The sequence below is a fragment of the Tachyglossus aculeatus genome, chromosome 9, assembly GCF_015852505.1.
Source record: "Tachyglossus aculeatus isolate mTacAcu1 chromosome 9, mTacAcu1.pri, whole genome shotgun sequence".
Taxonomy (NCBI): domain Eukaryota; kingdom Metazoa; phylum Chordata; class Mammalia; order Monotremata; family Tachyglossidae; genus Tachyglossus; species Tachyglossus aculeatus.
Window position 1 is genome coordinate 27,407,851 of NC_052074.1, and position 26,133 is coordinate 27,433,983.

The following is a 26,133-nucleotide window of genomic DNA, read 5'->3' on the forward strand; positions in this document are numbered from 1 at the left end:
GATCCAGCAGTGCATAAGATCTCCAGATTTTTCGCATTGTGGTGGCTTAGAACTGGGGATGTCTGTACTTTTGTGCCAAAATGCAACATGAAAGTAGAAAGGTCTTCACAATTTTAAAAGTACCTTTTTAAAATTCAAATGAGTACCAAGATGTAAACTATTATTTCCCCTCCAGTTTCAGAGAAACAGTGTTATTAGAGAGGAATTTCCAGACTAGTGAAAAGTTATTGCATAATGCTGGTAGGTAGCCAGCTACTTACAATAGATTATAATCAACATAAAATAACATCACCCACAGGGGCAAAAATGCTGCTCATTGACAAATTCCAAGTATTATTGTGAATCATTTGAGTCATTAAATCACTTATTTGGAATATCATTTGACATGGCAGAGTTGATAATACCATACTCTCTCCCAGGTTTCCGCATACCTTGGCACTTGTTGCTGTTCTGACAGTTAATAGTATTTCCTTCTCTAGGATTCTATTACTGCTTCTGAATTACCACTCTTCTAGCAGAGGCAAATGAAACCCAAGTAGCCCATTTTACAAGTCCCCTAGGTATCCTTCATGGCAAAATAAGGACTACTTTATATAGCAATAATTATATTTGTGCAAGTATCCTTCAATATTGGGATTTGCTATCATTGTTTACTATGAGATGGCTTTAGATTGAAAACCTGGACAACGCTTTTTCCTCATTTAAGGTTTTTTTTTTATGTGGGGAAGAGAGTACAGAGAACAACCTAATTTTGCATTAATAAAGAATATGTATATGTAACTACAAAGAGCAATGGTACCTTTTAACAGAACCAAAAAAAGGAATTAAAGATTAGCAAATGGGAAAAAAAATTACAACAGCTTTAGTTGATGATGTAACAGTAGCAGCAGTAGTAACCCCATGTATTCTAGGAAGCACCCTGTACTATAAACATTTGGGAAAGTACAACAGAGCAAGAGAACTGGTTCCTAACTACAGAGTTTAACACCACTTTTCTTTAACACATGGAAAATATTCCAAAGAACAAGAATCTTTACCTGATTCAAACCATAATATTTACATTAATGCCTGTCTCCCCCTCTAGACTGTAAGCTCGCTGTGGACAGAGAACGTTTCTACCAACTCTGTTGCACTGTACTCTCCAAGCACTTAGAATACTGCTCTGTACACAGTAAGTGTTCAATAAATATCACTGATTGACCAGTGCAGAGTACTGTACTTAGGAGGGCACAATTAGAGTCAAAGCACTGACACTCTGTCAGTCGCCCAGAGGACACTCCTCCCCTTTGATCCCCTTTTCTTTAACTTTTAATTATTCTTGAATCATTGGCTACTGTTAGTGAGGCCTAGGTACCAAAATTCAGTGGCATTACTGACAAAGCTCCTTGCATGTGTGTTAAATCTGTCAATCTTCCTCAGGCTTATTCAGAAAAGCGATTTACACTCCCTTGCATTTCTTCTTTGGGGGTGTGATGGATATAAGAGCTTTTGATAATGCTGTTTCCCTCTCTGAACTCAAAGAAGGTCTCAAAGGACCGGAACCATATTTTGGCACCAGCTTCCGGAGCCCTTCTTTCATTCTAAAGCATGACTGCTTGAAACAACCATAGCCTAAACAAGGATGAACCTAGCACACAAACACGCATTACTCTTTTGGTGATCATTACTGTTACTGTTATTGCTATTATTATTATGGTATTTGTTAAGTCTTAGTATATATCAAGCATTGTTCTGAACACTGGAGTAGAACAAGTTAATCAGGCTGGACATGGTCCCTGTCCCACAAGGGTCTTACAGCTTAAGAAGTAGGGGGAACAAGTAACTAACCCTTACTTTAGAGTTGAGGAAACGGAGGCAGAGAGGAGTGAAGTGACTTGCTCAAGGTCATAGACCAGACAAGCATCAGAACTTTGATTAGAACCCAGGTCTTCTCACTTCCAGGACTTGGTCTTTCCACTAGGGGAAAAGGATCAAAAGGATCTTTTGATTCCATATCAGTCCAAAAGGCCTATGGCTAGAATCTTCCTAGTAGTAGAGTGACCCCCATAGTATTTTCCAAAGTCGGTTCACTAACCGCTATTTTTGAAGATGTTCACTGAATGCTGAAACATTAATAATTATGTAATTGGAGGGAGAGAAGAGAAATAATTAGATTATTTAAATTGAACTGAATAGAGATCCAAACGTGCCTACTTTTCATTTTGAGCATGTCAGCAAACTTGGGGTGAGATTGAAGGCAGATGGCTTTATAGCAGCCACAGTCTCTTCCATTGGGATACCAAAGAGTCCATAAAATTTTCCTGACTGGCCCCAGCTAACTAGGCAAGGGGGAGAAGAGCCTCAGTTGCCCAGCACCAAGAGGAGGGACAGCCTACTTTCCATGCTTCAAAGTTGCCCAAATTAGAGCATGGCCTCCACCTTCCACTCACAAGACAATACCAAGGGGAAAATGTAGTTATGTTCCATAACTTCTCATTTTCAATTGTGCAAATTGTATTTGCACAGAAAATATTTCTTCGAAAAAATCACTCCTTTCTGGTGCTTTCAAGTGATACAAATGGGTAAATAGACACTCAGTTATGGGTTTACATACATAAAGTCAAGACATCCACACTTCACTTTGACTATCGAACTCCAGGATTAGTCTGAAACTCCAAAACTATGGTCTCAAGTTGGTACCAAGGTAAAATTGGATTTAAGTTCCATAATTTTTCATCTTCACTTTTGTATGAACAGTAGCTGGCTGGCAAATGTTTCTTCAAAAATCTCACTCCTTTCTGGTGTTTTCAAATAACATAAATGGGTAAATGGACACTAAGAGTTATGTTTTTTAATATACATAAAATTAAGACAACCTTGTTTCGCTTTGGGTATCGAAATCCAGGACTAATTCAAAATTCTAAAACTATGCTAATTTTGGTTTTGAGGAGAGGACAGTTTAGAGAAGAGAGAATATTATTTCCAACAAGAGATAAACAAAAACCTATTCCAGCTGCCAGTTACCCTAGGAAACGCCACTCTGAATAGGGTTGTGGGGGAAGGAACCCCTATCCCCTAAAAATGAAAAATGACATTTTAAACAGACGCAAACCTTTCAGAGATCACATTTCAAAATATACATTAATTCTGGTGATGACAGCAGAGATATTAATTGTTCATCACACACAAATGTGCTAAATTATCTTACAAAGAATGTGGGAGAATTAGGATGGATTCGTATATCAAGTTAAGTCCATTTTGGCATTGAAAATGCTACCGAAGGCTTAATTTTTTGTTAATGAAGTGCTGGGGACTTGGGTGGGATTTAACTGTAATTCTTAAATAATGATTTGGGGGCAGGAGGGCAGATATTGGGTTTAAATATGTAAAGCCTCCGAAATCCCTACTCTATTCACGGGTGGGGTGGATACCCCTTGAGATGCCTGTGATAAGTTCCATGTCTCATAACTTCACAGAACGTTGGACAATTACTCTCCAGTCCTTAAGTTTCATCTGAATTTCAGTGTCATATCGATTCCATCCACATCAGCCTTCCAAAGACATGCTGGCCTTCTTGACTGGATTTTTTAACTCTAAGACGCGTATCATCGGACAATACACAGAACACTAAATGATAGCATCCACCCTATCACCAGTGGAGAGCCTTGTTTCTCAATAAAGCTTCCTGGGTACAGGCTGATAAAGAGCACTGTCAGCCAATTATTGGTCCATTTTGTTTTGCTGATTCTGTAAAGCAATTGAGAATCATCGACTTTTTTGTACACGTCCTTTACGACACATCTACTAGTGTAAGATTAAGTATTTCCTACAATACTCAGTCTGTTGAATTGGAAATTTGCTGGAAAATGGATCAACTTCCAGGTATTTCATTGCCTATGATGAACAAGGTCTACCAACCCTGATATACTGTATTCTCCCAAGTGCTTAATACAGTGCTCTGTACACAGAAAACGCTCAGTAACTACAAGTGATTGATTACTGCCAGGCCTAATCGCTGCCCATGTGTGACAGGGAAAGGGCCATGTCCAGCTCTTATGATTTTGACTGACAACAATATTATTGTAAAGGAGCCCATGGACCTTGATAAACTTCTCAGGTTGCCAAACTTAGTCAATGGTTGCCACTGAATAAGGGTTAGGAACCTTGTTTTTAAACCCCTAATTGCAAGTTCCCAAGCACCTAGAAAGTTTTCTGCGCACACAATAATTGCACACTCTTTAATGATGGGGCTAATGATAGTCTAGCCTGCTTAAACTGTCAGATACTCTGGTTGGAGATCTCCAAACACTGTGGAATTGTTATTCTTTTCTGAACATCTCATATAGAACCTGCAGCAAAAATTATGTTTGCTGTGTCCCATTACATATGATCAAAAAATCAATTTAATCCTGGCAGCCCTTGCTTAACAATAGTCATTAGACAATCCAGGAGAATACTGGATCTAGATCTAGCTAGCAATAGCTACCAGTGAGATTCCACTCAATCAACAAAATGTACTGAGTGCCTGCTGAGTGCCAGTCACTGATCTAAGCATTCTGGAGAATGAAAAAGAAGACAGATGTCATTCCCCACCCTCAAGAAGTTTACAGTCTAATGGAGGCAGACAAAGCTAGTTTATAAATGGAACAGGAGGAAGAACACAGACAGAGCAGGAATTGTATTTTTGGATCAAAAGAGATAAATAATTGAACTGAATGTACAAAGGAATATATAATACACGATACCTTTAAGACTACATTACATTATAAATACTTGAATGGCAGTGATGATGCCTCTCTTTTGTGTTTTTCCCAAGTGAGTAGGTTTGGGGCTTAACCCTCAGTGAGTAAATAATAAATACTATTTAAGATGTAAATGATGCTGGCAATATGGACACGTGTGGTAAGGGTAGGAATCAATTATATGGGCACTTGGGGTGTTTGGCGTAACAGATTAGGGTGTTGTGAATTATCCAGGATAGGTTCTGTGAATAGATGGGATTGTAGAAGGGCTTTGAAAATGAGGAGACCTCTGATCTGGGGGACTAGTGGGGCAGAGAGAGTCCCATGTCAGTAACATTAATCATACACATGAGCCACTAAGATGAGGATCAAATGCTGTTATGATAGCGCACACAAACACTGAATATGGCTGACAGAAAGAGACTCTGCAGCATGTTGCGAGCACAAAAGCCCCTATGGGGATAGGGACAATCCCACTGGACACTAGGCAGGAGAAGCACAGACCAGAAACAGTTTGCAATACTAGGACACCAAATGAGAACAAGAGCAGAAACAAAGCAGTTCAGGCTGCCATTTTGAAGGAAAATTCCAATACAAACACTGCCCCCATAATTCTTTAAACTTACTTTTTTCCCCCAAATGTAATCAATATGAAAAAATCAGCTCAAATAATATGCCATTTTCAACTGATATTTTCCCAGTATTTTAGATAAGCAGTCATTCAAAATTATGCATGTACATACTTTTCTAGCACCTTCCCTTGACCAAGTGCCACTGCAATCTTGTTGTAACATAACTTCTAACTGGATTACTTTAAAATGGTCATCTGTGAATTGCAGACTTTCCTCCAAATTACCAAAATTTAATCACACTCTGCTGCATAGGATTTTAAATCAGCCAACTTATCAAAACTCCAGTCTAGAATGCAAGTTCTTTATGGATAATCGCCTAGGGTCCTCCAATAAAAACTTAGCCTAAAGTTGAAAATCCAGAGTGTAGATTTTCAATAAACAGTAGGCCTCTGTATTTCTTAAGAAGAGGCTGAAGAATACAGTTAAAAAAGTTGAGTATGAGTAGAAAGGTTGAAACAAACGATATGTTGTTGACTTTTCACTATGAACCCATACATAAAAATTAGATTTTCCAGCTAGATACTAATGAGACGAGACAACTACTTGGAATCTGTCCTTTACCCTGTTCTGAAGTTCTCTAACTTTGCAGAGGAGTCAAGGGAAGGAGAATGGTAATATACCCTCAGTCTCACTCAGAAAACACTTAGCAATTCTTTGTGATAGTAGATTATCCCCATTACACTGAAAAGCAAGGAAAATATTTAGTAGCTTTCACAAAGACAAATACAGTACATTCAAGATGAAATAAACTTTTGACAAGTTATAGTACCCACAACACAATGAGTAACAAACCATATATATATAAGGAAAAAAAGCAATCAATGGTGTCTTTTGAGTGTTTTCTTTTTAAAGAGCACTGTACTAAGTGCTTGAGAAAATACAACAGAGGTGGTAGAAAGGATTCCTGCTCTTGAGCAGCTTAAAATATAGTGGGGGAGACAAAAATTTATACAAATCACTGGTAATGGAAGCAATCAGGTATAAGGATATATGCATAAATGCTGTAGAGGTGAGGTACCAAAGGGCCTCGGTGACAATGAATAATAATAATAATAATGATGGCATTTATTAAGCGCTATCTGCAAAGCACTGTTCTAAGCACTGGGGAAGTTACAAGGTGATCAGGTTGTCCCATGGGGGGCTCACAGTCTTCATCCCGATTTTACAGATGAGGTAACTAAGGCACAGAGAAGTTAAGTGACTTGCCCAAAGTCACACAGCTGACAATTGGCAGAGCCGGGATTTGAAACCCTGACCTCCGACTCCAAAGCCCAGGCTCTTTCCACTGAGCCACACTGCTTCCCACAGAAGGGAGGGAGTATAAGGCAGGGAAATGAGGTTTGTCAGGGAAGGCTTCTTGTATGAGATATGATTTAGTAAAGCTTAAAAGATAGGGAGAGAGGTGGCCTGACATTCAATTGTATTTACTGAGCGCTTACTGTGTACAGAGCACTGTACTAAGCACTTGGGAAAGTACAATACAATAATAAACAGTGACATTCCCTCTCCATAAGGAGCTCACAGTCTCGGGGGTGGGGAGATAGACATCAGTACAAAGAAAATGATGTATGTACATAAGTCCTGTGGGGCTGGGAGTGGGGAAGAACAAAGGGAGCATGTCAGGGCGACGCAGAAGGGAGTGGGAGATGAGACAGATCTCATCTCAGGGAATGGGGACCGATATGGAGGGAGGGAATTCCAGGCAGGAGGGAGGACCTGAGAAAAGGGCCACAGTGAGAGAGACAAGTTTGAGGCATAGTAAGCAGGTTGATGTAAGAGGAGTGAAGGTTGCAAGCTGGACTGTAGCGGGAGAAGATCAAGGTTAAGTAGAAAGACAAGTGTTGACTACATGACAAAACCAATGGTCAGGAGTTTCTGTCTTGGCAAAAGGTGAAATATCATTAAATCTGACAATACCCTACACCAAGTAAAAAGTAATCATTCAATGACAGAAAAGAAAATGTGTCAGGAATGACAACTGAAGAAACAAATGTCTACTAATTTAAAAAAAAAAACGCTAGTCGATTAATTTTAATTCCTAAAAATCATAATTTGAAGAACTAAAGTCAATAAAATATATAACAATCAGAAAAATATAGCAGGGTATTATGTTTTTCCATTAACTTAAACAAGACTATGCTATTTACCAGTCTTGATAAATATTGAGGTTGAGAATATAATGACTTGGAAGTTACCTACGCAGAGTAAGCAGGTAAAGCTAAGAGGGAAAGGGAAAAAATTTGGAGAGAAAGCGGAGTAAGAACAAAGCTGGAAATGAAGTGTGGGAAAAGGCCACATAATACCATAAGAACTAAGTGGTACCCTAATTTCATAAAAACAAAATCCAAAGCACAGAAAGCTTGAAAGGTCTAGCTCAAACTAGGCATTGATATTAAAATATACCCCCTTCAGCATCACATGTTGGCAAACATGCATCAATTTATGAGTTTCATCATCTGCTCCTTGCCACTGTAGAAATCCTCAGCACATGCACATGGTCAGATATAAATTAAGCTTTTTTTCAAACACATCTAATTCAACATTGGAGGACCTTAATTTACTAGCCACTGAAAATCCTAAATTTCAGCCTAAGAGGATTTAAAGACAGAGGGCAGAGAACTACTTGGATTTGTGTGATTTGTCAAAGATTTGGAGGGAGTCAAGTCAAAATATTTACTTTATTTTATTGTATTTTAAGTTTAGCTTAATGTAGGGATCATTATGTATGTCTAGCAGTCAAAATATTAATGCTAACATCTTTTAAAACATTAATTTATATTGTAAAAAAAGCAGCATCGGGACAACTGTATAAACCAGGTATTCTGGGGCTATGAAATTGGGAGTTTCCTGAAATTTGTTAAATATATACCCAGTTCTGTGCAGTAAGGTTTGCATTCTTGCAGACCCAAATTAAGGAACGTGTGCTCTGACACCTACTCCCCATGTCCAATGTCGTGTGCTCAGCCATAACTGTTTCTTCTGACACCACATCATGCTGATTCAAACATACCTTGTCAGAACATTTGCTAATTCTATCACCACGATCTAGCCGAAACTCCTTGTGAAAGAATGAGTTCCAGCAAAAATGAGTTTATATATACACAAATTCATTCATTCAATCGTACTTATTGAGCGCTTACTGTGTGCAGAGCACTGTATGCGCTTAGGAAGTACAAGTTACAAGTACAAGTTGAAATGCAGCTTTAAAGCACAGGGTAACAAATCTGGGGTTCATGAATAGTTAGGATTTAGCCTCCACCTTAAATCATATAACACAAACCCAAAAACGGAATAGTAGCCTTGTCCAGAGGTACCTATCAACAATGACATCTAAAAGCTCAAAAAAATTCAACTCAGTAGAAGCAGATGAAAATAGCGGATGTTTGGGTCAGAAGTAAAATGTAATATAGTGGTAAATTAGTTTTAATGTTTACGAGATCAAATATCCAAAAGCTGCAAGCCCCTGAAAATAATAAAAGCTATGCGTGTCCACATTAAATTATACTGCAATATCTTTTACATATGTGTTTGTGTGTGGCCTTCAGCAGCTTGGTGTGCTACTCCGGCTTATGCGTGATTCTAAAACCAAGGAATTGTCTTTAATACTCCTTTCTAACTCTACTTTAAAAACATTTATCTATACACAATTTTCTTCCAAAGCAAAGTAGCATGAATTTCAGTTAGTCCAAACATTATGCCACAGCTAACCATTTTTTAAGAGTGAAACCTCCTACCCAGAAAACAGTTACTCAATTTGTGACCAAGCTTTATACCTACAGCCCTTAAATGCAGCAAAGGATGCATAACTTTCATATAACTGATACTCACAGCCCAGAGCCCTAAAGAAGTAGTCAGTGTTCTTTTCATCAACAAAAATTATTTTTAAGCACCTATTCTGAGTGGAGTCTAGGCTCCTGGAGATATGCAGGTCAAATAATTAACCCAGCATCTTGCCTCCAAGGCCCTAAGTAACTGCACAAATGATCAAAAGATGTAGAAAAACAATGTAGAGCTCTATGAAGAATTCTTGAACTCAAAGAAATTGTAACAGTTCTGAACCATACTATATTAGCCATCAGCCAAGCTACTAGGCTAACTCAGAAAACCTTTGGGCTTCCTTTAACTTTTTTAAGGATAAGGTAAAAATTCTTCCAATAAGTAAATTACTTACAGATTGGAGATTAGGCTTCTGAATAGATGTTTTACTTTTTCAGTCCTAATCAAGCACTATTTAGCACAGCTCTGCTCGAACACAATAAATGGTACCTTACAGATTTGAGGGACCTAGTCTGCCAACCCAAAAGCCTGATCTGAATTATCTGGGCCCTTATCATTTTCCTTTAAAAAAACTGAACAATTAATGTCTTCCCCCTACCTTATTTTCAAAATGTTTGTGATAGTCATCATCACAAGACTCTACCAAAGTTAAGTGCATGCCATTCCTACCATTCCTCTAATTCTAAAGGGACCACAATACTTCGAGGGGATTGCAAAATGGTTTTTCAGTTTAAGCACTCCTGCAGTACAGACTTCAATGCTCGATTTTCCCCAAACGTTCCATTCTCCCCAAAAGGCATAATTCCTCAGTATTACTTTTTTGCCAGCTAGTCAACATTTCTGATGAGACATAAACACTCTTCACTAGTGTGTGAACAAGCTTGTTTGAAAGATTATAAAAATGTTCCAGCTTTTCCAATAATATACTCTTCCCTTCCCATTTCTTGAATAACCTTCTATTATAACTTCAAGGGAGAATTCTTAACTTCTTCACTGTGGAGCCTGTGAATAAAATTGTATTTTATGTCAAAACCCAAAAGAGTGGCAGTTTTATCAATGCCAAAAGAAACAGTCATTTTTCAACCTACGGTCCACTCTTGGCATTGATCCCTCTTTAATAACTCGATAATTATTTTCTTCCACAAATAAAATATTCATCTTCTTACAAACTGACATGGGATTCACTCTGTCCTTATTCTTGCATCTGAGACTGGGGTTGGGGGAGGAGGGGGGAAACGCGTGGGTGGGGGTGGTCGGGGGGTGAAAAACATTAACATCAGACTATACTGAATTGAAAAACTAGTAAAAGTGGCAACTCAATTAGGTCTGAAACAGAAGGAAAATGCCCATTTCTTCCAAGCATAGCGCCAAAAATAACTTTCCAAATGACAATAGTAGGGATAGGCTTAAAGCTTTTAATGAGGAAAAAGGGGGATATAATGAAAAAATACATACTATCAGTCCTCCAAACTGGCACCAAACAGACCCTGAACACAAACTAGAAAAACAGCAGCCTTGCAACAGCCGCACCTTCTTTCCTTTAACACAGAGCTTCCAAATATCCACCCACTTCAACCAGTTGGGATGGTAAATAGGAAGTTATATCCCATTGACCATGATCAAGGAAACCAAGTTCAAAGGAGGATGGAATTGTTTCACTTCACAAACTGCTCCACAGTACATCAATCATTAAAATTTTAAAATGGCCACAAATAATATTTTAAATTCTTAAGACTAAAACCACTAAGCCGAACGGAGTAAGCACACTCAACGAGGGTCTTCAATCAAAAGCATTTAAAATGTCTAAAACCTTAAAAACACTCATTAAAAGTAAACCCGCATACCTTTACTACGGTTACGGGATTTCCATCATCGGTTCTGATTTTTTTAAATGGGCTTCATTTATCCCAATCATCTCTCTTACAGGAGGAGAGCTGCAAATATAAACTAATTAAGAAAAGTAGACTATGGTTCCACTTTGCCCTCTGGCACTCTAGGATCCCAAACCTGAAAGTCCTAACCAAATTCTGCTGAAAGCACTTCCTTTAAAAGAATTAGAGGGCATAATGACACTCTATGAGCACATTCTAGGAAGATCCCAAAGAGAGGAAAGAAGAAAGAAAAAAAACAAGTACAATTTGTACACGCCGCTAAGTCAAGCCAAATAACTATTTTTCCAAACATCTTATTAGTCATTTAAATGACCGAAACAAAAAGATCCTCATATAACAATTTTCAGTCCATTTAATTCCTATTACCCAAATATTCAAACACAAACTGTCATGGTAATTTTGATATTTATTAAAAGAGGCATGTTTTACTTATGAATCTAATAGAAACAAAGAGGTCCAGAAGCCATTGAAAACATTTGGGTTTCTCTTGGGAATTCCTTTATCCTTTACAAAAAAAGACACAAATTACAATATAAAATAATTATGTATCTTTGAGTTTGGCACACCAAAGACAGCTCTCTTTCCACAGCCTTCAGCAGCTCTTTGTATTGCCATTATTCCCCAAACAGCAAGAGTGAACTTTGTTTCCCCATAAAATTCTAGAAGGTCCAATACTCTGTTCCAGGACAGAATTATTCAATTACTAAAATTATTCCCAAATGTTTGGAGGATTAGAAAAAAAGTCCTAAAGACTTGTAGCATAAAGTTATAATTTGATGAAATTTCCCAAATTTCCCAAAAGAGAAAACCAAACTTCTATGAGGATGATGTGTGCTAACAATCTAATTGAGGTATTTAAGCACTTACTATGTGCCAAGTACTGTACTAAGTGCCGGGGTAGATGCAAGCAAATCAAGTTGGAAACAGTCCCTGTCCCACTTGGGGTACACAGTCTTAGTCCCTATTTCACAGATGAGGTAACAGGCACAGAGAAATTAAGTGACTTGACCAAAGTCACACAGCAGAAAGATGGAGAAGTTGGGAGTACTGTCTAAGTTCTTCCGAATCCCAAGCCCATGCTCTATCCCCTAGACCACACTGCTTCTCAGAAATCTGTTTAAAGTCTTTTAAATGGACTATGTGTTTTTGTATTTTTTCCAATAATATTCTTGAAGTATTTTAGTATTAAGAATAGAAGCCCTGGTGCAGAAGACGCCCTCCCGGAATTCATATCTTTAGTTTTCATCTATGATGGCTCCGACCACTTTTTCAATGATTGCTAAAAATATTCCAAAAGCTTTCAAATTGAGAATACTTGAAATTCAGAGGCATATTATAATAATAGTGGTATTTGTAAACTGTTTATTATAAGCAAGGACTGTACTACATATCCAGCAATAGGAGGGATTTTTTTTCAATTAGTTTTTAATGATTGATTTAGTTAAGTATTTGGGGGGCTGTTTTCTTTATTGATTCTTCATAAACGCAATACTACTAGCAAAAAAAACCCTTCCAGGAATACAAGAACTATAAACTCCGTGCATTTCCCAACAACTTGACAACTTTTTTCAAATTCATTTTTAAGGTAACAAAGGAATCCACATATTTTGAAGACAGTTTACCATCCCCTATCTTGTATCTCCCACCCACACAGATATTTTAGTTTCCAGTCTTATTACAACACAGATTTTTTTAAAAAATCATCGTTTTAAAATCATTATAACCCTTTAGAGGAAAATACAAAATATACTGGTCTAGACATACTAATAGAGCTGATATCAACCAACCATAATAACTGAACACTATATGGACTATATTGATCATGCTATGTAGAGCACTGGGTTAAGTGCTTGGGGAAAGTACATATAACACCAAAACAGACACAATGAGCTTACAGTCTAGAGGGGAAAAAACAGACATTAACAAAAATAAATAAATTACAGATATGTAAATAAGTGCTGTGGGGCTTGGTGGGGTGGGTAAAGAGAGAAAAATCAAGGTGCCCCAGAACTGGGTGGGAGAAAAGGAAATGAGAGCTTAAGGAAGGCCTCTTGGAAGAGATATGCCTCCAAAAAGGCTTTGAAGGTGGGGATATGAAGAAATGAAGAGGGAGGATATTCTAGGCCAAAATAGTACAGTTTCATGTATTTGTTCAAATAATTAAGCATGGACACTGGAAACACTTTATTTCTTTGAGGTAAAGCTTGTCATCTTTTTTAAAAGCAAACCATATATTTAAATCAGTTTACCAATTACCTGTATACGTAAATTCGGTAGTTCATAGTTACTAGATTTCTTCAGTTAAGTTTTGGAAAGATATTTAAAAATAAGTACCTTAATGTTAAGAGGAGTGAATACTTACATCATGCTCTGCAGTTCAGGAACAAAGCTTGCTGATTTCCCTGATGGTCTTCCACTACTTGAAGTGGGTACAGTTGACATTGGACTTGCTGCAGTACTATTCATCTGAACGAAAGAAAAAAATAAAATTTGCAAAATACATTAAGTGTGTTCCCAAGTGTTTAGCATAGTGTTTTGCAAACAGTAAGTGCTCAATAAATATAACTGAATGAATTCAAGTGTGGTTTTAAACATCTTGCCTAGTGCTACGTTCCCTGGGATAACCGTCTTTTTCCTCTATCACAAAAATCATTAGTTATACAAATTGGAAAAAAAACAATTTTCTAACATTTACTAGCATGATGTTCTAACATTTTAGATGATAAATATTTCAATATTTGTTTTGCATGAGAAAAACGGACATAACTAGTCTGAACAAGAGTTGAAATTTAAAAAAATTTACCTATGAAAATCTTTTGACATGAAACAGAATTTAATTTGCATTAAACCTACAATCTTTACCTACTGAAAATATGATCAGCCAACAGTATATATTGGCAATTTCTTTAAAGATTCATTATTAAATTATTCTTATCACTAAAAAATATGGCATTCCACATAATGGACCATTTTGAAAACTGGCTAAAGCCAACACTACTGAGACTTTCAATCTTTGTTTTTTAAGAGACTTTTCTCACCTTTGAAGCCATTCACCTTTTAATAAATTGAATAAATTAAAAATGTCAGGTATTATAAAAAGGATCTGTTCCTTTTATCGCTTCATTTAACTTTTTCAGCTCTTCAAATATTAGCATTATATACTGCATGATTACTAAAATTTCTAGATTAGTCTCATTTTCCCTAGTGAAGAATATAATGAAATAAGACACTACAGACATGTTACTACCTAAAAAGAAACAAGACACACAGAAGTCAGCTTTTCCCCGCCTTTCACACATCAACTTAATTTGTTCAACGCTAGAGAAACGTCACTTAAAACATCCTCATATTATTATTATTACATTATAATAATTATAGTGTAATTTGTTAGGTGATTACTTGGTGCCAGGCACTGTACTAAGCACTGGAGTAGATACTAGCAAACCAGGTTGGACCCAGTCCCTATCCCACATGGGGCTCACTGTCTTAATCCCCATTTTACAGATGAGGTAACAGATACAGAGAAGTGAAGTGATGTGCCCAAGGTCACAGCAGACAAGTGGTTGAACCAGCATTAAAACCCAGGCCCTTCTGTTGCCCAGCCTCTATCCATGAGGCCATGTTGCTTCATAAAAACCTTTGGTAGTAGAAATATTAATTATAAGAAGTATGTATTAAGATTATGAGCTTGCTCTTCCATATAAGACCTTACACACATCAGGTCCCACACAACTGCAAGTTTTGTGATTATGTTTTTACATAAATTAAACATCAAACTATATTTAAACATAGGAAGCATGTAGAATGTGTTTATCATTGTCATTTAAGTGTTTAGAGAATACGAAGTATTGTACTAGGTACTTGGGAATGTACAAAATAAGACATATCCACTTGACACATAGGAAGCATGTAGAATGTATTGATCATTGTCATTTACATGTTTAGAGAATACAAAGTATTGTACTAGGTACTTGGGAACGTACAAAATAAGACATAGCCACTGCCCTTGAGGAGCTAAGAAACTCCAAATACATATATACACATATGAGTGTGAAGGATTATTATGGGATAAAATGATCAGGGAATTACAAAACACCTCCTAGAAGAAATGTCTTTTTAAGAGATCTGTGAAGGGGCTGGTTTGGTAGAGCTGAGGAGGAGATGGTGTTCCTTGCTGACAGGGCTGGTGAGGTGAATTTGGGGGTTGCATAAATAAAGGATTAAAAGAGAGTAGAGGCAATTAGACGTACCTAAGACAACATCACTGGCAATTTTGAGTCCACTCTCAGGAGAATGGACGGCAAAAAACCAAATTGCCATGAGTCGAGAGAATTGACGGAGTCCTGAATGCAGGGGATATAGTCAGTCTGCCTTTCCTTCCTCCGGGACTTCTCGACATGGCTATCCCACCGGCACCTTAAGCTCAACAGAACCCAAACTGAATTCCTCATCTTCCCCCATAATCCTCTCCTCCATTTCACATTCCCATCACATTTGACGATACCAGAGAAGCAGCATGGCTCAAGGGAAAGAGCCCGGGCTTTGGAGTCAGAGGTCATGGGTTCAAATCCTGGCTCCGCCAATTGCCAGCTGTGTGACTTTGGGCAAGTCACTTAACTTCTCTGGGTCTCAGTTACCTCATCTGTAAAATGGGGATTAAGACTGTGAGCCCCACGTGGGACAACCTGATCACCTTGTATCCCCCCAGTGCTTAGAACAGTGCTTTGCACATAGTAAGCGCTTAACAAATACCATCATTATTATTATTACCACCATCCTCCTCAACTCTGAAGCCCTGGAATTTTCCTTAACTCCCAGTTCCCTTTCAATCACCATACTGAATCCCCTTGAGGGGAAGGATCATGTCTGCTAATGTCACTGTACTCTCACATACGCTTACTATAGCCCACTGCACTAGGCAGATGCCCAAGAAATATTTTTGACTGACTGAAGCAGGAAGGTGCCGTGCGGTCATGAGACTGTGCGCTAGAGTGAACAGTGTGGTTTTTCTGTATGGGAAAAACTTGAGTTTTGCTTGACAGTGAGAGGTTAAAGGTAGCTGAAAGAGAAAGAGGAGGGTGGGAACAAGAATGTTCAAGAAGGGAGAGGCGATGAGGTGCGGACTTTTGTACTTAAAGAAGGCATGGTTGTTAGAAAGACCCAAGAAAGGGCATATTAGCTTGGAATAAGGGAGAGGGACCACAGCCTCGAGGTTTCCGTGGTGACAAGAAACAGACGCATGCATTCACGCAACACGGGAAAGCGTGCAAGTGTTGAAATGCAGCATGGTTTAGTGGAATAAGCAAAGGCCTGGGAGAGCTGAGTTCTAATCCTGCCTCTGCCACAAGCCTGCTGTGAGACCTTAGGCAAGTCACTTAACGTCTCCGTGCTTCAGGTTCCCCATGTAAAATGGGAGTTAACCAAGTGTGATAAGGTTCCTCAAGAACTCAAGTTTAGAAAGAATGACTACATGTAAAATATAAAGCCAAGTATATATTTTCCTATAGTAATTAGCAGATATTGTTAAGAATTAAATCAACAAGCAGCAAAATGGATAAAATGGCAGCAAAACCCAAAAGAATTGTTTTCTATTGTACATTTATAACTAAATCAGTTTTGCAAAGTTGGGGGTTGGATTCTTGTTGAACCCCAGGTTTAGGAAAACCCATATTGTGGTACTTACCCTGTGTATGGCACTAAGGGCACATACACAATCATTTCTTCCAACACAACATCATGCTGTATTCACACAGATGTGCGATGTCAGAAAGCTTTCCTTATTCTGCCGTCAAACTCACCAAAATACGTAGAGAGCAAGCATTTTGGCAGAACTGAGTGAACTAGAAATGTTACAAAAACAAAACCAAAAATCTTGCTTCCCACTATATTATGACAAAGCCCTGGTTAGTAAACAAATCTTAGCATTTTGTTTGCCATGTAGCCATAATACATGCGACACAAATATGCAAACATACACACATCATTTGTCTAAATGCAAATAAATGAAAATCCATAAAAGCAACACTGTACACCAAAATCTCAAATGAGGCACATTCCCATAAGCACTTGAGTCACGATTCATGCAAAGGCAAAAAGGATTAACTGTAAGGTGAGACACCAGGTAATTCATTTATACATTTTCTTCAAACATTTTCTTGCCCCATAAATGCACAGTGGAAAGAGCACGGGCTTTTGAGTCAGAGGTCATGTGTTCAAATCCCAGCTCCACCACTTGTCAGCTGTGTGACTTTGGGCAAGCCACTTCACTTCCCTGGGCCTCAGTTACCTCATCTGTAAAATGGGGATTAAGACTGTGAGCCCCCTGTGGGACAACTTGATCACCCTGTAACCTCCCCAGCGCTTAGAACAGTGCATTGCACATAGTAAGTGCCTAATAAATGCCATTATTATTATTATATTTCACAAGACAAGATCCACTGTGCTGATCTCTTCCTCCTAATGGTCACATATTGAAATGCTGCACAATGAAGTCTATAGAATAGTGGTCTTATAAAAGTTTGCAAACATACCATTAAGTGAAGACCAGTTATTTCATATTTGAGGGGCTACTATCATTAACATTTTATTCCAAGTCTTTGCACTTAAACTGTGGGGATAATAGAGAATTAACCCTCTTCTGCGGCTTATATCTCAGTGAGCATAAATTAAAATAATAATAATAATCTACCCTTCCCATCAGCAAGCAGGGCTGTCCAGATGGATGCAGGATTTGGGAAAATATTATTCTAAAGAATTAGGCCATAATAAGAGGTAAAATCTGATCTGGATTTCTCAAGAAGCAGGGTATTTTCCTCTCTATTCTCCCATTTGAAATTAGGGATGGGTCATGGAATAAGGATTAAGGAAGAAACCTCAAGGCTGAAAATTTCAGTTTAATTTTCCCACTGCTAACCCAATGACCACCGCCACTCTCTTGCAAGTATTGCCCTTGTTTGAACTCAGATGAACAGACTTTCCATTGGGATATCTTTTTTTCTGGAAATATTTGCATGGTTGTTTTGGACAGGAAAGGTATCTGCCAACTCTCAAATTGCACTCTACCAGATGCTTAGTACAGTACTCTGAGAAGCAGCATGGCTCAGTGGAAAGAGCACAGGCTTGGGAGCCAGAGATCGTGGGTTCAAATCCCATCTCTGACGTGTGTCAGCTGTGTGACCTTGGGCAAGTCACTTAACTTCTCTGTGCCCCAGTTACCTCATCTGTAAAATGGGAATAAACACTGTGAGCCCCATGTGGGACAACCTGATCACCTTGTATCCTCCCCAGTTCTTAGAACAGTGCTTTGCACATAGTAAGCGCTTAACAAATGCCACCATTATTATTACTCTGCACCCAGAAAGGGTTCAATAATTACGATCGAATGATGCTATCTTGAACATTCTACTATGGTCATCTTTTTATTACTTTTATAAATCTGCTCACATTATCTTAAAGCCTCTGTTTGAAAAGGTTTCTTGAGCTCTTGAAGAACTGGGACGGTGTCTCCTTATTCTATCGTACTTCTCTCCCGGGTGCTTAGTACAATACGCTGAACACTGTATACGCTGAACTCAGGATATACCACTGACTGACCAGGATTTAGAATTGCAGCTTTTTTTGCAATTTCTAATGCATGTGTTTTGTCAGGGCTGAAAGCTGGAAGGGGTATCCAATACTACTTAAAACCACTGTCTTTTTGTCCACCAAATGACTGAATTTACAAATCAAACAGCTGTACAAGATTTTCTTGACACAATGAACCAATAGCTCATCAGATGCTTTAAGAGAATTATTTTTCTGGCCCGCATTCTGTTTGATGATTTATATAATAAACTTCTTTACACATCAAAGTCCTAACATTTGAATGCTCGATTTCCTTTCTTCCGGACACTGAAAAAAATGTCAGTCAAAAGCAGAAGCACTCAAGTCAATTGTCTCCAATAAATTCAGTTAACAGAGAACTGAAAACCTACTGTAATCTTCTCAATGGGTTAATGTACTGCAGTTGTTCTAGCTTTGAATTGAAATGCAGCTGTTTGCCATATTCTGTAAAACGAATTCAGATGTGCAGATTGGATTGCAGATTATTTCAACATGCCTAGTTTAAAAACCAACCCTAGAAAGAATAAGATAAGTTTGGATTAACACTATTTAACAATAATTATGAATACATTTTTACCTCTAACATTTACAAATGCTTTTCCTCTGAAGAAAATCTGGCATTCACATTCAATTAAAAAAAGGGAATGGAAAAAGCAAGCAACACTTCCAATGAAAATATAAGTGCAAAATTTCTAATTTAGACTGAAAAAATCCTTTCATAAAATCAGAATAAACTGAACTTTCTATACAGCTATAGTTCCAGCTAGACATTATTTGTTTTAGAATGTAAATTAACATCTCACCACTGACCCCTGGTCCACTTCCTGCCTCTGTCATGGAACTCCCTACCGCTTCCTGACAGACCACCACTCTCCACTTTCAAAATCCTTCCAATATCACATCTTCTCCAAGAGATCTTCCCTGACTTGGCCTTCATTTCCCCTCCTGTGTTATCTGTGCACTTGGATCTTTATCTTTTAAGTACTTGAAATTCACTGCCAGCTCTGCAGTACTTGTGTACATATCCTTACACGCTCCCATTTCCCCAATCTGTAATTTATTTTAATGTCTACATCCTGTCTATATTGTAAGTTCCATGAGCGCTGGGATCTTGTCTACCAGAACTTTGGTACTTGCCCAAGTACTTAGTACAATATTCTGCATACTGCTAGTATGCAATAAATACCATAGATTGGCTGGTAACAATAATAGTAATAATAGTATTTGTTAAGCACTTACTATGTGCCAAGAACTGGGGTAGTTACAAGGTAATCGTTGTCCCACATGGGGCTCACGGTCTTAAGCCCCATTTTACAGATGAGGTAACTGAGGCCCAGAGAAGTTAAGTGGCTTGCCCAAAGTCACATAGCAGACAAGTGGCAGAGCCGGGATTAGAACCCACATCTTCTGACTCCCAAGCAAGTGCTCTTTCCACTAACCCATACTGCTTCTCTACGTCTAATGAGTAGCAAGTGATCACAGAGTGATTTACACAATCTCCAAGAACTAGGACTCTATTATAGTACTGTCAGTGCACTATGAAGCCCTGTGAGTTTACACAAATGATCAATCTGCCCATTTATCATGAAGTGATGTTTTCACATGTCGTTCTTTGTACCCTGAAACGGTAAAGATGATGAATCACTGAAGGAGATTAATTTGAGATGATGAATCACTGAAGGAGATTAATTTGATAGACCAATTCCGATTCTAAATGTCCACAAATAATAATAATGATGGCATTTTTTAAGCACTTACTATGTGCAAAGAACTGTTCTAAGTGCTGGGGAGGATATAAGGTGATCAGGTTGTCCCATGGGGGGCTCACAGTCTTAATCCCCATTTTACAGATGAGGTAACTCGTCTGAGGTAACTGAGGCCCAGAGAAGTGAAGTGACTTGCCCAAAATCACACAGCGGACAATTGGCGGAGCCAGGATTTGATCCCATGAACTCTGACTCCAAAGCCCGTGCTCTTTCCACTGAGCCACGCAGCTTCTCTAGACTCTTCAACCCACTCTTGCTATAATCAACCCACTGTATCATATACAACAATGCAAGAATTTAAGGAGGAATTTTTTGTTCTGGTGTTATTTTAGCACTCACAGGCATGAAAACTAAGCTCTGAGATAGATACTAGCTAGTCAGGTTGGACACAGTCCATGTCCCACATGGGGTTCACAGTCAAACCCCATTTTACAGATGAGATAACTGTGGCACAGAGAAGTTAAGCAGCTTACCCAAGATCACACAGTAGATGGACGAGTGGCAGAACCCAGGTCTGTCTCCCAGGCCCATGCTCCATCCACTAGACCATGCCTCTTTAAAGTCAGTGAAATAGAGAGAAAGTAGAAAGAAAATTATACCATGGTATAATTCTGAATTAAAACAAGCATCATCTGCTAGGGTTTGTTGATTTGTAGATGTTCCCTCTAGACTATAAGCTTATTGTGAGGGGCGGAATGTGTCGGCTATACTGTACTCTCCCAACTGCTTAGTACACTGCTTTGTACCCAATAAGTGCTCAAATATGATTGACTGACATTTTTTTGAACACTGGAAAGCTAAGAACATTTCAGGCCCTTCACATGTCCTGTTGTGTAGTAAAAACAACTGCCAAATAATTCCAAATGCCCACTTTGGCATGACATATTTAAACAAAATTATAATACTTAAAACAATTGGTACATATGAAGTAGCTTTACTGCTGGTCCAATGGAAAGAGCACTGTTCTAGGAGCCAGGAGAGCTACGGTCTAATTGCCAGTCCGCCTTCAGCTGGCTAATGTGGGCAAAACCAAACACACACTTCACGATGCAGATGCCCTATGCTGTATATGCTGACCCAAGCTAGCACTTATCTCATCCCGACTCAGTTATGGCATCAGCCTCCTCGCTGACCTCCCTGCCTCTCCTCACTTTAGCTCATACTCCACGCTGCTCCCCGGATCATTTTTCTAACATAACTTTTACTTCACGTCTCCCCACTGCTCAAGAACCTCCAGGGGTGGCCCATCCAGCTCTGCATCAAAAACAAAAACAAAAAAAAAACCTCCTTACCATTGGCTCTGAAGCACTCAATTAGCTCATTCCCCACTACCCCACCTCCTTGATTTACTACCTCCCAGACTGCATCCTCTGCTCCTCTCACAACCGGCTCAATGAACCTCGATTCATTCATTCAATCAATATTTATTGAGCGCTTACTGTGTGCAGAGCACTGTACTAAGCGCTTGGGAAGTACAAGTTGGCAACATAAAGAGATGGTCCCTACCCAACAGCGAGCTCACAGTCTAGCGGCTAACTACTTGCCCATGTTCTCCCTTAGCCTGGAATTCCTTCCCCCTTCATTTCTGACAGACCACCACTCTCACCACTTCAAAAAGTCTTATTAAAAATATCACCTCCACCAAAAGGTCTCCCCTGACCAGGACTTCATCTCCCCTACTCCCTCTCCCTTCTGTCCCGCCTTGGACCTGTACCCTTTAAGCACTTGATAGTCACCCCACCCTCTCCTCACCAGAACTTATGTACATACTAATAATTTACTTTAATGTCTGTCTCCCCCTCTAGACTCAAAGTTTGTTGTGGAATGTATCTGCCAACTCTGTGGTACTCTCCCCAAATGCTTAGCACAGTACTGTGCACATAGCAGGCACCCAATAAATACCAGGGCTTGACTGATCTCTGCATGAGCCACAAGTACTTTGATTCCTCAGATGGGTTCTCAGTTCTGATGTCTCAGGACTGAGGCTCATCCATCATTCCCAATGGGAGACTCTACATTATTTGCCTTACTTATCTACATCATCTACTCTTTGGGTTCAGAAATGACATTACAGGAATAATAATAACTGTGGCATATGTTAAGCACTTTCCCTGGGCTATACACTGTACTAAGAGCTGGGGTGGACACCAGCAAATCAGGTTGGACACAGTCCCTGTCCCACATGGGGCTCACAGTCTCAATCCCCATTTTACAGATGAGTTAACTGAGGCCCAGAGAAGTGAAGTGACTTGTCCGAGGCCGCATAACAGACAAGCAGCAGAGCAGGGATTAGAATCCACGTCTTTTTGACTCTCGGTGCCGTGCTGTATCCACTAGGCCACGTTGCTTCTTACTTGAGTTGAATGTGGATGATAAGGGAAGCAGAGTGGCTCAGTGGAAAGAGCACGGGCTTGGATGTCAGAGGTCATGGGTTCTAATCCCAGCTCCGCCATGTCTGCTGTGTGACCATGGGCAAGTCACTTAACTTCTCTGAGCCTCAGTTACCTCATCTGTAAAATGGGGATTAAGACTGTGAGCCCCATGTGGGACAACCTGATCACCTTGTATCACCCCCCAGTGCTTAGAACAGTGTTTTGCACTTAGTCAGCGGTTAACATATGCCATCATTATTATTATCATGTGACTGGAAATGGAGTCTGGTCCAGTTCTGATTTACCGGGAATCCTCCAGCACAAAGACTCGGGAGCACAGACCAGTTTGAGGAGAACATGTCTACTTCCAGCTGCTGCTAACAGGCTGCTCCTTACAAGCTGCAGTCCGTAAGGAGCTGACTCAGCCCCCTGGCCACCAGAGAGGCCCAGAACGGCCCACCCAGGCATCTGCCCATGGAAATTTTCCTGGAATCCCAGTGGGTTAGCCATGCCCTGCCAACAATCCCTTCCACCACGTAGGCATGTAAAGTCTACTTCTGGTTCCCCTGGATCACTGGCAACGCGCATTACCTGCTGCAGTTTTCATTGCTCGGCCTTGAAGCCCCCCAAAAGTTTTGTGTTATATGAAGCTGTTTTACCCTCTACTCCTTTCCCTCAAGTGTTCATGGCTGTGCTACATTATTTGAGATTTCGCTTTGAGCCCTTGGAACATGTCTTCTGTCATCCTATCTGCAGTTTCCCATTTCAGCTCGCTCTCCACTTCACCAACTATGAGGACTAGATTCTATAAAGACCCAATGGTTAGCAAAGCAACATATCTTTGGTACAAATGGTTGGAGTGATCTCAGCTTTGGACTTGACTGAGTAAAATTAGGGAAGATTTGCAATAACAAGAAATGAATTCGCTCAACATGATAAATATCAATAAAAAGAAATAGTATGTACATACCGATAGTACAAGTACTCTTCCAAAAATACTACTTCACTATTAAATAAGTGAACTTTCCATGCCCTCTTCCCAAACTGCTTATTTACTTTTCATGAATAAGATCAAATAAGCAATAATCTCAATGCAGAGCATGGCAGCTGTACATTAAAGGTCTGGGGTTTAACACAAGACTGGCCAGGAGGCTTAGACACTCACACTGGGAAGGGTACAGGAGGCACACAAGACTTGGCAGCAAGGAGAGCTCCATGATGGCAAGAGTGCTTAGTACAGTGTTCCCGCACACAGTAAGCGCTTAATAAATACTACTGATTGATAGGTTGAGAGCTCAGAAGGGATTAGAAATGGATGGTAGTGGAAGTGCAATCACCAAAAACGTGGTTACTCAAAACTGTCCTGTGGTACTCCCAAAATGATGTACAACATTTCACAGAATGGACACTCAAATCCCATGATCAGCATATAATCCCCTTCAAGCAATTCAGTCTAGCCTATACTATCATTCTATACTAGCATTATTTAAAGGTCACAATGTATATATTATTAACACCGGTCAGAACAATCATTATCAGAAACATTCCTAAATTTTTAGGCCATTGCAAAATATAAATATCCTACACCCAGTGTTTTTCAATCAGTAGGGTATAGTAGCAGAAATGCTCAGACCCTAGAAGTTTGAAGTCTCATGGTGTTCTGAGACACAGTGAGTACTTCAGAACTAATGAAGGGTCCAGATTGGTCTTAGGTAGCCTGAAACTACATGCGGAGGGGGTGGGGAGAAGGTTCCCCAAAACCAGGAACCACCATGGCTAAACTGGTCATCTTTTGTCCAGAAGGCTAACCAAAAATCTGGCCAGCCTGGAATACCCTCAAGTAGCTTTTATTGAGTATAACCAGAATTCTAGGACACACCCCACTGGCTAGCACTTGCTTCCATGAGAGAATCAGGGAGGGTGATATTGTGGGGAAATGCACCCCTGAGCAGTTCTGGGTACAATGACTAAACCCTTGGAAGCCCTCCCTTAGAGAACTGGGTTAAATTAAAGGTCAATTACCCTAGATTTCCAGCCAGAAAGGCAACTTTTCTTTCTGTTTTCCAGACAACTAAAATCCACAGTTAGTTTAATGGCTAAGAAGTCAAGCCAGATGAAAATCAGACCCAAATGAAGTATTATTCAATACATATAGGGCCTCCGACTTCCAAGGTCATACTACTGATAGATCCTATCCACGTGTGTGACTGTGACAAAAAGCCCAATGCGTGAGCAATGCAGCCTGCCATATTGTTGGCATTAAAGGAGGCTAATGCATTGGCCTGGGAAGCAGAAGGACCTGAGTTCTAATGTGGCTCCACCACTTATCTGCTGTGTGGCCTTGGGCAACTCACTTCACTTCTCTGTGCCTCAGGTACCTCATCTGTCAAATGGAAATTAAGACTGTGAGCCCTCTGTTGGACAGCGGCTGTGCCCAACCTGATTAGCTTGCATCTGCCCATCGTTTAGTACAATGCTTGGAACACCATAATTATTAAATGTTTTCGGACTTGTCTCTTTGGCTTGACGCTCTTTGCCAAGTTTTTGTTCAGGAGAACAACCCCTCTCCCGATTACGCTGATACCGTAATGCTACTGATTGCACTGACACTAAACTTGATACACTGATACTGAACCCTGTGCTTCACTCTTTTATTCTGCGCTCCTGGCTTGCATGCACCTCCTTGAGTTCACCATTCAACAACGGTTTAGGAGTCCTGCTGTCATCCACTTTACTTCTAATCCCCATTCCGTTCCGCCACTTGTCTGCTGTGTGCCCGCAGGCAAGTCACTTCATTCTTCTAAGCCTTTTTACCTCATCTGCAAAATGGGGATTGAGAATGTGAGCCCCACATGGGACAGGGACTGTGTCCAACCCAATTTGCTTTGTATCCATCCCAGTGCTTAGCACGGTTGCCTGGCATTTAGTAAGGGCTTAACAAATACCATAATTATCATCATTAGTGTGGCCTAGAGGAAAGAACATGGAACTGGGCATCAGAGAACCTGGGTTCTAATCCTGGCTCCACTAGTCTGCTGGGTGACCTTGGGAAAGTCACAGCTTCTCTGTGCTTCAGCTCCCTCAACTGCAAAATAGGGATTCAATTCCTGTTTTCCCTCCTACTTAGTGAGGGGTATTTTATTTATTTTACTTACTTTATTTTATTTGTACATATTTACTATTCTATTTATTTTACTTTGTTAATATATTTTGTTTTGTTGTCTGTCTCCCCCTTCTAGACTGTGAGCCCGTTGGGTAGGGACCATCTCTATATGTTGCTAACTTGTACTTCCCAAGCGCTTAGTAGAGTGCTCTGCACACAGTAAGCACTCAGTAAATACGATTGAATGAATGAATGTGAGACCTAATTA

At 39.5% G+C, this 26,133-nt stretch overlaps 1 protein-coding gene across 3 annotated transcripts in view; it reads right to left on the reverse strand.

The window, feature by feature from the left end:
• Positions 1-26,133, reverse strand: part of SUPT3H (SPT3 homolog, SAGA and STAGA complex component) — a 415,169-nt gene that overhangs the window by 345,785 nt on the left and 43,251 nt on the right. For 2 of the 3 annotated variants that reach the window (XM_038750984.1, XM_038750985.1), the window contains one exon: positions 13,385-13,488. In XM_038750984.1, coding sequence (XP_038606912.1) covers positions 13,385-13,488 — 104 coding nt within the window. Of the gene's footprint in view, positions 1-13,384; positions 13,489-18,995; positions 19,139-26,133 lie in introns of all 3 variants that reach the window. The other variant, XM_038750983.1, reaches the window with a different exon arrangement.